This window comes from Miscanthus floridulus, chromosome 5 (assembly GCF_019320115.1).
Source record: "Miscanthus floridulus cultivar M001 chromosome 5, ASM1932011v1, whole genome shotgun sequence".
Lineage (NCBI taxonomy): Eukaryota > Viridiplantae > Streptophyta > Magnoliopsida > Poales > Poaceae > Miscanthus > Miscanthus floridulus.
Window position 1 is genome coordinate 22,073,812 of NC_089584.1, and position 14,868 is coordinate 22,088,679.

The 14,868-nt window shown below is 42.1% G+C and overlaps 1 protein-coding gene across 3 annotated transcripts; it reads right to left on the minus strand.

The window, feature by feature from the left end:
• Positions 1-6,283: 6,283 nt before the first annotated feature.
• On the minus strand, positions 6,284-9,134 carry LOC136451748 (uncharacterized). Of its 3 annotated transcripts, none has more exons than XM_066452438.1 (12): positions 9,121-9,134; positions 8,944-9,047; positions 8,724-8,854; positions 8,559-8,640; positions 8,091-8,471; positions 7,899-7,990; positions 7,562-7,778; positions 7,401-7,453; positions 7,215-7,293; positions 6,925-7,056; positions 6,758-6,838; positions 6,284-6,671 (listed from the first exon to the last, which is right to left on the minus strand). In XM_066452438.1, the coding sequence occupies exons 7-11, from the start codon at positions 7,658-7,660 to the stop codon at positions 6,824-6,826; spliced, it is 378 nt and encodes a 125-aa protein (XP_066308535.1). In that variant the 5' UTR covers positions 7,661-7,778; positions 7,899-7,990; positions 8,091-8,471; positions 8,559-8,640; positions 8,724-8,854; positions 8,944-9,047; positions 9,121-9,134; the 3' UTR covers positions 6,284-6,671; positions 6,758-6,823. The 3 variants fall into 3 exon arrangements, with proteins under 3 accessions (XP_066308535.1, XP_066308533.1, XP_066308534.1); XM_066452436.1 differs by having other exon boundaries at positions 7,562-7,823; XM_066452437.1 differs by lacking the exon at positions 9,121-9,134 and having other exon boundaries at positions 7,562-7,823; positions 8,724-8,852; positions 8,944-8,960.
• Between the last annotated feature and the right edge of the window lie 5,734 nt (positions 9,135-14,868).

Genomic DNA, 14,868 nt, shown 5'->3' on the forward strand with positions numbered 1-14,868 from the left:
AGGTCTGTACTAATTAAACGGCTATACTCGTTTGTTTGTGAATGTTGAAGGCTAAAATGTTACATTCGTTTATTAAAAAAACCATAAAAAGCTAGAGCACTTGGATGGCACGATAGGGTACAGTGTTTTTCTATCACAATAAAACAGCCACAATCGACTTATTAGCCATGGTACATTGTCTTTCTCTCACAACAAAACAGCCACAGTCGGCTTATCGAACAACTTAAATCTAAAAACTGCATGGAGATAGCACGTAATAAATGCAAGAAGATAGTGCCAAACACTGCCACAGAGAGCAGTTTCAGAAAAGCATTTTTATCCCGAGGTGTCTTATTAAATGGATTAGCGGAGGCGGGCATATCCGACTCTACTAATAACATTTATAGAGACGTCCAGGTTAATGGTTTAAAAAACTCAAAAAACCATTTTTTTTTTGTCTTTGGGTGTTTAAACCTAAGACGGCTAGCACGCCCATTACACTTATCTACTAATGGACTACACACTCTTTTGTTTGTATATATCTAGATAACTATCTTTTTTATCAATATTTCGTAATCTTATATGGAATATTTTAGCCTCTAAATGATTTTAAATGAAAAAAGTTTCAACTATAAAGTTTTAGGTCTCATCGGTTCTACCATTTTGATAAATGGTGTGTCTCCATCTGAGATTGTTTGAAAATTTTAAAAGATTTGAATCTCAAAATATATATATTTAAGATAAATATTCAAGACACTAAAAAGCATCAAATCAAAAAATTATCAATAGAAAACATAAAGATCAGGTCGGTCACTACAACTTTAGTATTAACTACGTGAACATTCAAGATCAATTAGAAATTTTAAATTTCGAGTTTCAAAATCTATGAACTTAAAACACATATTTGGGACTCTAAACGGCTTAAAATAAAAAAAATTAACTACAAAGTCATAGATTGTATTGAGAGCACAACTTTGGCATAGACCATATATATCAACATCCAAGGTTATTTGAAAATTTTAATTTTAAAATTTAAAATTTTGTAAACTTAAAATAATATTTTAGGACTCTAGATAGTTTCAAATCCTTCTCAACTACAAAGTAGCACGTTGTGGGCTACAATTTTAATACAAAGTTTTTCTTCATGCGAGTTCATACGAAAGGTTATAAATTATTTTTAGGTACAACTATTTGTAGAGACGGTATCTTAAGATGCCCACTTGAAAATCAATTTACAAAGACCGTCCTAAGGCGACATTCTTTGTTAATAGATGATTTTCAGAAGCAGTCGCCTTAAGACGCCCCACCTTTGTGATTTTTAGAAGCAGGCATATTCCTAGAGGCCATCCGACCCTTTATAGAGACAGTGTAGGGTCGAGATGACTGACTAGAATAGGTGTGAACTATCATTTCTAAATTCTTAGAGCTAACCGATCAAAGCGACAAAATGAAACTAATCAGTCTAGCCTCAACTACACCCATCTATCTAAATCACAAGCACCTAACAAAAGATCTTACACAAGATGATACTTAGGTGCCGAGCTAGTGGGAGCTCTCCTACACAATTCTAGTTTATAAGGTCACATTAACCTATGCAACTATTCAAGAAAGCAACCAAAGGCACCTACACATAATAGTGAGCAAAACACAAAGCACAAACTACACACACTACTCAACTAGTTACACTACACAAGCACAACTAGGGAGCTACAACTACTTAGCTACACAAGCTAACTAGATACAGAAGAATAACTACAACACTAGCACAAGTAATTAAGAAGTAATGCAAGCTAGTCTAAGGGATTGCAAACCAAGTGGGGTCAAAAGTTAACATGATGATTTTTATCTCGAGGTTCAGTGGTTTGCCAACCACTTAATCCCCATTGAGGCAAGACTAAGGTTGTTGCTGATCCTCTTGCTAGTAGCAAGCTCGCACTCACCCCTTGAGATGTGCTCCAACGTGAGCTCTGCACTTGATCCGGCCGAACCACTTGGCGCTCTTCACATCTCGCTCTACTACTAGTTGCTCTTCGCCATCTCTCGTGGGGTGAGCACAACAACCCTCACAAATGCGATCTCACTTTGAAGTACCTCACAATCCCCATGCATGCTATGACGAAGTCCACAAGCAACCAAGCCGTCTAGGAGCTAGTAACTTCCAAGAGTAACAAGCACCACCAACTTACAACATGATCATATAGTGCCACACTTGCAATCTCTCAAAGCAATACATTAGAATCGTTTACTCACTCAATCAGATATGATCACAACTAATCATGAGTGGTGGTCTAAAATCAAGCGCTCACATGGGCAACACATCCCTAAGGTGCCTAAACTCTCCAAATGGTCGACCACCCCTCTATATATAGAGGGAGGGGGCCAAAGAGAAGCTGAAAGCTCCATCCTGTAGCTTCTGTGCACTGGCAGTCAACCCAACAATCACAAGCCAGGACGTGGAAATGGCTATTGATAGCTAGGCCTCCCATAGGTCATGGTCAAACCTGCCACAGTGATGGTCAGACCGGCCTTAGCCCACAGCACCTCCAACGGTTGGCCCGTAACTTCGGTGCGGGCTCCAGTGCCACACCGAACCACTTTGGAGGCCACATTGACGCCCTATCACCCTCTCTAGACTTACCATCCAGTAGGCCCACTCTAGTGCCCACTGAAAGGCAACATGCGCCACCATTCAAACATGGGTCGCTCCTGCGCACCGACCGCAGGCACGGTCAGATCAGACACCACCCGTGGTCTGACCGGCCAGGCTAGTTGGATCAGCCACTAGGACATGGTCCATGCGCCATCGAAGGCCGCACTAAGCCACTCTGGTCCCAATGATAGTAGGACCAGCCCTCCTAGTAGTCAAACCACCAGGCAGCCAGCAGTAGCCCACCAAAGGGCTTCTTGCCACCGTCTTCACCACCGGTTTCAACCATTTTGAAGATGTAACCTTTGAAAAGATGCTAATCTCAAGTGTTTCCCTTCAAGACAACCACCACCTTCAATCCACATTAGCATTTTCAAATCATTTTTCTAAAGATTTCAAACGTGTTTTCAACCGTCACTCGATCCTAGCACGTATGCAAAGTTAGATCACTCAAGTGGCACTAGATAACTGATAGTACGACTATCTATTCTAAACCTGGTCAAACACTTCTCTACTCAACCATTGACCGGTGAAATGAAATGTCCTACAAATATACCTTTGCCTTTTGTATTCCATTCCATTTCCATGTCGGTAATGCCGCACAATCATCCAACCTCCATCATCCACCATCAAGCCACTTGTAATCAACACAAGTCTTCATATGGTTTGAACTTCATGAATGATATGATCCACTCCATAGCTTCACATGGCCTTATTGATTCATCTATCACAACCTCTTTTGCTTTTCATTGTTGCCTTGGTTTATCAACGCCAAGCCTTCTACTCGTGCTTCACCACCTCGATGGTCCATCAATCCTGAGCCTCTAGCTTGTCCTTTGCACTTGGAACTTGGTCTTTCATAGCCAAGAATCGCCTCTTGATCTTCTCCACCTAGCCTGTGACACCATGTCATGTCTCATATGCAATGAGCTCCTTCATCTCACTAGTTGAGCACTATCATCACATGTCCAAGCCACCTCTCCACCATGGCTCTATGCCTTGCTCATACTAGTCTACCTGTTCATCTCATATGAAACATATTAGTCCACCTAAGGTTGTCAATCAATTACCAAGCCAATCTAGGACTTTCGATCTCCCTTTTTTGGCAATCTCTACAAAGATATGGTGATTAAGCATTTTCCAAGCTAGCACTTCACACAAGTGTAAATTGCTGACTTGGTTTGGATTTTGAGTTGCTTATCCAACTTTAAGCTTATTTGTTAAGATTTGGATAAGCACCACAAAACCTGACTTGGTAGTGATAATAACTCCCCCCCTATATGTGTGCTCAAGTGGTTTGGCTTCAAGTTTGCACACATGCAGAAATATGGAATTTGTGGGAGATTTACCACTACTAAGTGATGCTAAGGTATACTAGGTAAAAATGTAACTTTGTAGCATGTATACCACTTTGAAATCATCCTTACCATCATCTTTTGCTAGACACAAGTGAAACTAGATACCATGTGAAATCAACATTATAAACAAGGTTCTAGTTAACTTGTAAGCTGAGACTAAGTTCTAGATACACACTTGCACACAAGCTAGATACTACATGTAAACTATTATGCATATGAAACCAAGCAAGTGTAGTGCACAACTCAAATGTATCAAACAAAAAATTCATGAGGTTGCTCCCTCTACTTGTGTGCTTCTCTTGTTCAAGAATTTTAATCCCCTTCTATTCTTCAATCTTGCACTTGTTGGTGAAAACATATGTCCCTGTTGCAAGATTTAGCTCTTGATCCCACTTGCTATCTCATCAATTGATTCAATAGCCCCCTTAGTCCATGTCCATGCCCAATTCTTCCTATCTCATTTTATATCTTTGTGCACAATTTCTCCCCTTTTGTCATTAATTGCCACAAAAGGGTTGCACCAAAGCTTTTGGAAGGTTGACACCACTTGTAAGAGTTGTACTATGTGTAGGTACTATGTGGTCCATTTTTTATGGACACTACCTATATATCATATGCCTTGAATCTTGTAGGTGAGGGTTGCCTTCTCGATTTGGATATCACTTAAAGTTGAGGATCACCTACCAGTAATTGACACCACTTGATTTGGATGAACTAGATACCACTTCTGCAAGCCTACTATTTGTAGGGATGTGATGACCTAGATACCACTTTTGCTAACATAGTGGTGATGTGCACACCACTTGTTGGATTTAGCACCTGTTTCCTTCTTCTTGAACTCTTGTAATCTTCACGAGCCTCTTCTTTGTTGACTTGAGCTAAATGATTTGCATAAGCTTCCAAGTCCAATTTAAACCCTCTCTAAGCTTTTTCACACGCATTAAGTGGTTATCTTATTGAGGTTGTACTTGTCACTTGATTGCAATCCAAATAGAATAAGTACATGGGTTCACTCACTCATGAACAGATTCATATGCTACCACTGGATCAATCAACCATTCAAGCAATAGTGGTAGAACATGAATTTAAAACTTTCATTTGGTATGCATGACCCTATTAAGCTCCAAGCCAATGCCAGAGCACTCAAAGACCATCACCTCGGCTAACTTAGATTCTATCTTGCATTTCCCTTTTCTAGTAGAGTGGATATAGTAAAAGCCTATTCCCCTTTATTTCATAACCGCATGCACGTTTCAACTTTGAGAGCTTGTATTTTTTTGTTGAGAATATATATATAGAAGTACTGTTCTATAGCTAGTCATAGAATAATTTACTCTATGACCACTTTGAGTTACCATAACGACGGTAGTAATTTATGAGATTACTATAGCTCCTCCTAAGTAATTTACTATGACATTATGAACATGAGTTGCAGTAATAACACGTGTTGTAATTCGTAACTGTGTAATCACTTTATTATCATGAATTAGTATAAACATTATCATAAATCGAGAAGGCCCTAGAATAACTTATTCTATAGCTGTGTGTATGCATACCATAGCCGGCGATAGAATAACTTCCATTAACTTGCAACCTACTCGATCATGCATCGACAGGATTTTCGGTGGGTACGAGGACCCCGCGCATCAATTTTTTGTGCGTGTACCGGAGGCACTGAACAATGACAAGAAAGATTTGAAGGCGGAGCACGGGGTTAGTTGGAGGCGACGATGAATAGAAGCAGCAGCATAGCAAAGCAGTGGAGGACAAATAAGAGCAGCCAGCCGCCGGAAAGAAGACAGGCAGGAGTTGGGGTTTTGTGACATGAACGAACTCCGCACCTGTTTCGGGAGAGTAATGCTGATGGGCTTGCGGTTGACGCAGTTCGGGGCGGTCAGCACATGCATGGCCCTGTCCTGCAAGCGTCTAATCAAGCATGACTACGTCGACACCCAGTACATGCAACAAAATGAATACCAGAATATCAAGCGATCCTTGAACATCTTCTACGGGTTAGTTCTTGCCCAGGGCACCATCTTCATCATCATGCAGAACCCACTCATCAAATGGGGACTTCTAAAACTCCGAAGGGAGTACATGCTAGTTACCGCTTCAGGTCGTGACATTGTCTACCGCTACAAGAATGACAACTAGTGTATATAACCTTAATAGTTAACTAGTGCATCACGCGCGCCTTCGCGTGCGCCGGTGATTAAACGGTTATCAAACCGTTTACGTAACGGTGCGCATATAGAACATGGTGCAAGCATAGCAATCAATGGTAAATATAGCGCAGAGGCAGCAAATCTACTTATATTACATGTATGGATGGCATTAAGCCGGCAATGTTCTGATGTGGAAGCATATGGTAGTGTATGTCATATATCTAGAGACAGAGTTTATAGTTAGGCATGCAGTTTGATACAGTGAAGATAGAAGCAGGTAGGAGGTGTATTTTCATAAGATTAGATAGTTTGATCCTAGACTATACAAGAAAGCTGACGATGAACTGCAAAAGCGGATAGATTATGCATACAAAAGAGAGTCTTGCGTGGTGGTATAGCAACCTAGGCAGAAAAGGTTTGAGCTGCCGATGCAAACACCAACGCACAGAGCGCTGAAGACGACCTGGGCTGTAGGCGGTGCAGTGGGCACGCAAAAGGCGATGCACGAAGGGCTGTTACAAGCTGCCAAAAAAAAACAAATACGCTGAGTTGAGGACAAGAGCGGTGAAGTTGTCTTTCTAAAACTTTGGCAGCATTTATTTAAAAACCTGTTTCACTTTTTCCGGCTGTCCGAAGAGGATCTGCGTCCAGTAGACTTAGCATGAGGTTTAGTATCATGAGGTCTTGGCCTGGAAGAAGAGCATAGTCATCATTGTTGAGAAGCTGCACATGATTATATCCTCATGTTGTAATTCATCAGTCTAGTGTTGAATACCTTTTTTGCTTGGGTATCTAGGGGGTCCTCAGAATGGTCCTCCTCTGTATCCTCATCATGTCCGGTTGTCTTGACGTTGATGTTGAGTTGGTGAGAGGTGTGATGACCAGATTGAGCGAAGGCCATTTGATCCTACAGGAAAAGGACGCAATTGATAGAGTTTGCTGAGTATAGTTAACAGGAAGTTTGTATTCACATTTGTCATGTGTGAGAATGCAACTCCAGCATGACTATTTGTTGTGTAAAGTTTGGTGGAAAAGAAATGGCGTGTGAACAAAAAGAGGACAAACCTCCTTATAAGTAGACTGGTTGTCAAACAGTCTCCTCTTTGCGCCTATGTTTTCAACATGCGTCGATGACTTTGGTGGGCTACGAAACATAGCAAGGATATACGATTGTATCAGAACAATATGTCAGCATGACCCTGGATGAGCTAGCAAACTTTAGACACATAAGTTGTGATATGAGACACATACTCAGCAACACCATATGAAGCAGGGGTAAGGACAGGTGGAAGTTCCGCTGAGAGCTGCACAGGCAACGAAAACAACAAATTTGAGTGTCTGTGAAAGGTAATGGCAGATTGAAACAGTAAGGCGATGTAGCAGAAGTAATAAGTGCCGATAAAGTTACTCACTGGTTTCGTTGGAGTAGGAGATTCGACAGGTGGTGCATCTATCATCAAGGAAGATGGCTTGGGTGTACTGGGTGCAGTGGCTATGGGTGGCATGACCATCAAGGATTTTGGTGTAGGTGGAATCTTGCTGGTTCCTTCAATTGCTAGTGACCTTGGAGTGTACAGGACATTTCTGAAAATCTTCCATAATATACTTGACCTGGTATTCCCTTGTGGTCTTTGAATAGTAAGATTCGCTCGTTAGGCCTACAGCAAATGTATACTTGTTGCCGACAATAGCTGTTAGTCCTAGTAGGTGGGCCACTCATTCTATTAGGAAGGCTAAAGAGAGACTCACAGCTTTTCTTAACTATCTGCTGAGCAATACTGTCAAAGCAGAAGAACCGACGTTCTGCAGTGTTGTCTGTAGCAGTGAAGGCCAGCTTGTACCTGCAAATACGGAATGGAAACGATTGGTTAAGAGTGCAACTCAACCTTAGGAACTTAACAATGGCGTAGTGTGTATGAAGAGGTAAGAAAGCAGGGTTACCTTGGCATAAAATCTGCGGATTTGCAACCACCTGCACCAAGGTGCACCACCGATCTGATCAGAACTTGGATTTTTTGCATCCTCGGCAGCCTAGATACCACCACGAATCGTCATCTGGCACAGCCGTAACTTGTGACTATGCAGTGGAAGCCTGATTGCTGTGGAAAGAGATAGGGCAAAAGTGTATAGCACTGTAACATGTACTGACTAGGATGAGTAACATAATGCTTAATGGTTTATAGGACATATAGGGAACTCATAGGGATCAACTGCATTTAACTCATCAAGTGACCTATGCTCTATGACAATTTGTTCAGTCCTCTTGGATTTGCGCTTGGCGATGAAGGAGGCAAATCTATTGGGAAGTGCTGATGCTGAAATCTATAATTTAAGGAAACCGTCAATAGCAAATTGTCCGTATAACATATAATGAAGGAAGGGAATTACGTGTAGAAGCACGATACTCACCTGTTATAATATGGCTGGGCCTCTGGTATGGGAGGATTTAGATACCAGTGGCAGGTGTTGTTTCCAGTCACATGTGATACTCCTATGTATTTTTTATGTCTCAGGTATGGGTGCATGCACGATAAATTTGATGTTAAATAAATTGGAGATGGTAAGAAAAGTTACTCTGGAACTCTTTGGGGACGCAACCTACAAATAAGCAGACAATTGCCCTTGGATCACTGGCGCTGTAGACAGGTTCAAGGCTGAATGTCGTGCTTCGCAATCCCCATAACGTGACCCTAAGCTCGTTGTCTCTGGAAATCGATGAACACAAAACAAAGAACATGGAGTAAACGGTGTGAAAGTTAAAGGTGAACGTGCAATACAATTGCAGAGCGCCTACTTTAAGTCTTGAATAATTATGTCCCGGGTTAGAGTCGATGTTGGCTTGTCCTGGTAAACGCATTGGGACTGCTGGATGCACTTTGATGATAACACCAATAACATCTGCGCATAGCATATAGATTATTAGGAACCGGCACATGTAGGCCACAAGTGTATGATGTAAAAAGGAGCTTACCAATAAAATTCAGGGTGCTCTCTTACATGCTGATGTATTTCATCGAAAGGGACAACTTGTATAAACAAACTGTGGGAACATGTCTGAGGGGATATCTTCAAGTACCACTCTAGTGTAGCAAGTGAATTCAATCATGCTATTTCCATGAACAGGCATGTAGGAATACTTAGCGTTTTTAACCCTGAACCTGCTAATGGTGTACACCCTGCCAGCCTCTATGAGAGGGCTTTTGTCCTGCACTTCATCTCTTGGAATCTCAGCGTACATAACACCTCCCTGCAATAATTTTGCACAAGAAAAGGTGTATTACATGGATGAAAAGGAAATGTAGGTACATAAAGCTTTGAAGTAAGGTCATAAGCAGTCAAGCTGTATTGGAAATGTAGACCTAGATAGGAAATGTTATAGACCCACACCTCTTTATCAGTGAGAATGAGGTCAACATGCAGGATAGGGCCATTTTCATTCCTACCAGTGAAATTCCACTTTCTAATAACTCGAACACAGATAGAAGCCTGGATGTCTCTTGGCTTTAGATTTGCTAAGAGTGTGGGGGCAGGTGTACGAGCCATATCATGCAGCCTGTAAAAACAGGAAGAAGATGAATCTCTGGGATGAGAAAATAGGGGAGCTGTGGTGGAACACATTAAGTTAACAAGGCGCAAATAAACGTGCAAGCAAGGACAGTAACCATGCATGTACAGTAACGAAGCCGACCATGCATAGGTACCAGAGCAGACAAACGGAGAGGAAGACATGTTGATATATATACACAATGAACCGGTATATCAACATATAATACAATCAGCAAATAGTCGAAACAAGGTGTCATGTACTTTGGCCGGCATATGGGACACAAGCAAGTATTTGTTTGTACACTATATTCCTGGTTTCATCTGTACAATTTCCGTTTTCGTCCTCTATTAGAATTTTCAGCCCTTTTTTTGAACTTACATGTGAAAGAGCCACATAGAGCTGCCCATGTGTGAAAACCGGTTTTTTAAGATAGATGCCAACGTAAGAAAGCGTCTGGCCTTGGCTTTTGTTAATGGTCATAGCATAACATACTTTAATTGGGAACTGACGTCTATGGAGAACAAATGGCCATTTTGTATTTTTTAGTGTTAGAGAAATCCGAGGGACGAGGACGGTCTGACCAGCGTGGGTACCCGTCATAATGCGTGCCTCAATAACCATGTCTCCAAGAGTAGTGATAATCAGGCGTGTACCATTGCAAAGGCCATCAGATTGGCTTAAATTCCGTAGCAACATTATAGGGACACCCACTTTAAGAATGAGTCGGTGCCGAGGGAAATTATTTCCATTGAGAGAGTTTAGGAATTCAACAGGATACAATAGATCATACGCATCATGAGTGCCTGGCAGCTTTCCTATTTTGTCACAGCTCAAATATTCCTTTTCCTCACAAGGGGAGGAGAGAAACAACATGCGCGTTAAGTGTTTCGGCCAAATCATTGGTAGGTGTTAAGATGGCTCGGTCCCTAAGGTAGCAGGAATCAGAGTAGTTGTTCTGCAAATCTGGATAGATTGCATGAACTATGCAGCTGATGTTATCCTCTTTAGGCATCAACAACAAATCATGAGGTATTTTGATCCATGTAGGCCCAGTCTCTCCTTCTTTTGCAAAAGAATCTACTTTACCATCCCCAACATCTAAAATCCAACGGCTAAAATCAGACAGTTCTTGACGAGCCTGTGAATCCAAGCCCAAAGAAGACAACCTCATATTCTTAGTAAGGGTAAGGACAGTAACGGACGACCACAATGGAGAATTGACAATAGCGGCATTGATAACCTGTGCTGGAGTCCCACCCTCAATGACAGGTAGTATCTACCTTAAATCACCACCAAGAACAACAACCTTGCCTCCAAATGGTAGGTGGGCTGCTTCAGAACAGTTTTGAGACTGGATATCCCGAAATGTTCTATCGAGAGCTTCAAAAGCTGCTCTATGAGTCATAAGTGCTTCATCCCAAATTACTAACGCTGTTATCTGAATCAACTCAGCTAACATAGTACCTCTTTTTATGTCACAGACAGATGTTTCATCTAGATCACAAGGTATCTTGAACTGGGAGTGGGCTGTGCGGCCACCAGGCAGTAACAGTGCTGCGACCCCTGAAGATGCAACGGTAAGAACAATTTTCTTCTGTGATCTTAGATGTGTGACAATACAATTCCAAAGGAAGGTTTTGCCGGTACCACCATAGCCAGAGAGGAAGAAGAATCCAGGTTCTTCATTTTTAACTCTATGAACTATAGAATCGAAGGCAGCAGTTTGCTCATCATTGAGTGATGATACCAAGTTTGACTAGTCAGATGAACAAAAAACGTCATATGCTAATTCTTCTTCAACCAAATGGTTTGTGGAAGAAGAGGCAGAAGCATTCGTTTTATGTGGAAGATTGAAACTACGTATATTGCTGCCACTTTTAGCAAATAAAGCAGTTAGATCATCAAGCAAGCGATTCCTAATGTGATCGTCTGGCATTTGGTAGTTTTGGTTACCAATCATGTCTCTGAACTGATACTGAATGTCATCAGTCAGGAGCCTCCAAACCTTCTCAAAAAAGACATACTCATCTCCAACCTCACAAAAGAGGAGCATGGTAACAAAAGGTTTTCTTAACTGTCTAGAGGTTGCCCAAGCAGCAGCTTCATCGAAAGCACTGTACCATTCTTGGTCATCACCAAGAAGACCGCGGGCCCTACATGCACTCCTGAAAGTAGGATGGCAGATACCCTGGAAAGATCGAAGGTCTTCATAACCTGTGGCTCCTCTCACCACCAACAACAACATTCTTAGGAAGTACCGGTCACCAGCCGAAGGATGAACATAATGGATCCGGCCTATTTTGCCGATGTTGTGACACCGCCTGTTCCCATGTCCTAGAGGTCTCTTCCCATCTCCACTTAGAAGGAAAGTCACAATAAGTTAAGTCCCTGCTCTGAGAATGGGTTTGATTAGCAACAAACCACTGAGTGAGCATTGTCCTACGTAGGAATTCCTGTGAGAGGACGCGGGACATATTGGCTTTCGCATGATATGTAATGAAATTTTCATTTGGTAGATGAACAGGCAATCTTTCTACAGATGGATAGTGTCTATGGATGTCATAGCCAAAGATTCTCCAGCATGCATCTTGCTCACATATATACCGGCAATCTAAATATTCCTTAACCTCATTAATAGTTCGACTCTCTTGATCATAGGGGGGGGTCTACACCGTCTCTAACTCTTTGGAGGTAGACCTTGCTACAATCGGGTCCCTTAGTCACATATTTGAAGAGGTACTTAACAAAGATGCTCTTGTTACACCACTCTACATTAATGTGAGCCTGGTATTTTTTCAGCAAGGCTAAATTATATGGCACAACCCATGAATTATCCAGTCTCTTGCCTCCTTTGTTAACAAACAGGCTATTCACGCGTCTTCTGTACACTGCAAATCCATTTTCATTGACCAAAGTTTCATTCTGGTAAGGCTTTGGAAATCTTTTGGAGCACCTGCTGTTTTTCATGCAAGGACAACTCATATTGTACCTTCCACAAGGGCCGTGTACCATCTGTTCTGCGACAAGAGCATATGCCAGTGGGTCTTCCTTTGGATCGGGTATCTCAGTGCTAACAAAAGAATCTACATACGCTGAAGTTGGCTGTGAAGTGTCGGCAGATACCCAAAGAATGATGTGGGCATGTGGCAAACCACTGTTTTTGGAACTCAACTGTATGGAGAACTGCAGCATACATTAAAGTGTGTGATGTGAGATAGCGACATAGATCGCATAGAACACAATGCACATGTGAAGACGTGCCATGAATAAGGAAGAACAAGGTATAACAGCCAGCACAAAGGACTGATAGGATGGATTTAGAAATGAGCGAACATATGTCAACGATAATCTGGAAGAAGACAGGTAAATCTGGGATGGTTGCAGAAACAATATAAAAGATGAGGAAGAACACAGGAGGAAAGAATAGGGCTGATATTAATACCTACACTACATGGACCAAAAGCTTTTCCACTCTTAATATCATGCAATAGGTCTTCGAGCTTCATATTAAAAACTCTAACAATGATGTCGGCTCTATCAGTAGGCTTCTGTCCATGGTTCAATGATACCCTCAGCTATCTCAGGCCACCTGGCGTTGCATGTGACTGTCACAAAGAAGTCAGGCGGACCATGAACCCTACATATTGCAATGGCATCATGATAGTTCTGAATCATGTACCTCCGGCCTCCCGTGAATGAGGATGGCAAAATAGTCATTTTGCCCATCTGGGTACCGTCTACACAACCACAGGTCTATAGCATCGGATATACCCTGAATGTTGTCAATTCGAATATCCTGCTGATTATCCAGAATGTACCATAACCTGCTTTCATCTATAGCTGCTCTAGCATCAACCTTGGCCTGACTAGATAGAAGACCGCAACAAAGATATGGATTTGGCTGATTCCGTCTATAATGGAAATTGTAATAGAAGTAATCCCGCATGGTAACCTTACTGCGAGCGTTTTCCCTAGCTGGCTTGGGACCATTATACAGAACACCAATCTGGTATCCACGCTCACCATAGGGGAATAACAAAGGATATTGTAGCGCCATATAGGCAGGATGCAAAGAAGAGATTTGCTGCAGTTCTCCCGAGTGTGTTTGAATGACTATATCACGCTTGAAAGTGTCAAGAGAAAAGTCCCCGACAACAAGCATAGCAAGCTGATCAGTAGTTGGAAGGTTGTACTGAACGAGATCTCCTTCCTTAGCTCCTATAATCCTCACAATGAAATCTTCGGGCTGTCCATCCTGAAGCCTATCCCGTGCCATCCTAAATTTCTTAGCAAAAGGATTATGCTGGTCAAGCATATCTATGAGGCTCCGAGTAATGTCAGCATCCAAAGTGTCATCAGATGTATCAGTAGGTGCTAAAGCCCGCATTCTGTTAGTGACCTCGTTAGCAGTGTCATAAATATAGAGCTGCAAAAATTTAGGAGGGCTTCCATCCGGTGGCAAGAGAGAGCCAATCCGATGGTGCACCTGTCCACTAATTTTGAAAATTGGAGGGCCACGGCCATCGTTAAGCGAACGATCAATGTTAGCCCCCATAGACAGTGAAGGCAAAAAGGCAATTGTATTGTCTAATATTATTCATGAATTTGTTTGAGCGAGGACTTCCACCTAGTTTCGCAAGTGCAGCCAAAGGATCAGGGCCGAGGCTGGAAAGGCGGGATGACAACTTTCCCACGGCGGCAACAGTTGTTATAAACAATATTGGCATCATGGCGCGAAGACTCAGATTTGGCTCGCTCGCCGTACCAGAACACAGCATCACAGTGACGGCACTTGATAATTCGGGGGGGCCATAATAGGACCTATCTCGATAAGAGGCTATAAAGCAAGGTTTTTTAGAAACGGCCGTTTAGAGGCGATGAATAGGATCAGTGAGCCGTCGAGGGAAGGAAACAAGGATAGGAAAGAACAAATCATGTTGGTTCAGGAGTGTAAAAAAATTTACCTTTGAGCGCATTAACGTATTCGTCATCGAAATGGCCACACTGAAGCGACGGTGTATAATTGTTTGAACGACCTGTGAGGCGGCTCGATTAAAGGAGCGATACACGGAGCGCTAACAAGAGCGTAGTTTATGGAAATAAAGAAAAGAGAAAAAGGAAACGTGGAAGCTTTGTGTTCTATCTGCTCCATATGGAGCCGGCAATATACCT

Coding starts and splice junctions, on each gene's coding strand:
- LOC136451748 (XM_066452438.1), bottom strand. CDS start 7,660: ATGGTCATGCCACCCATAGCCACTGCACCCAGTACACCCAAGCCATCT. Junction 7,294..7,400: donor GCTTCATATGGTGTTGCTGA/GTATGTGTCTCA, acceptor TATGTTTCGTAG/CCCACCAAAGTCATCGACGC. Junction 7,057..7,214: donor ACCAGTCTACTTATAAGGAG/GTTTGTCCTCTT, acceptor CTTTTCCTGTAG/GATCAAATGGCCTTCGCTCA.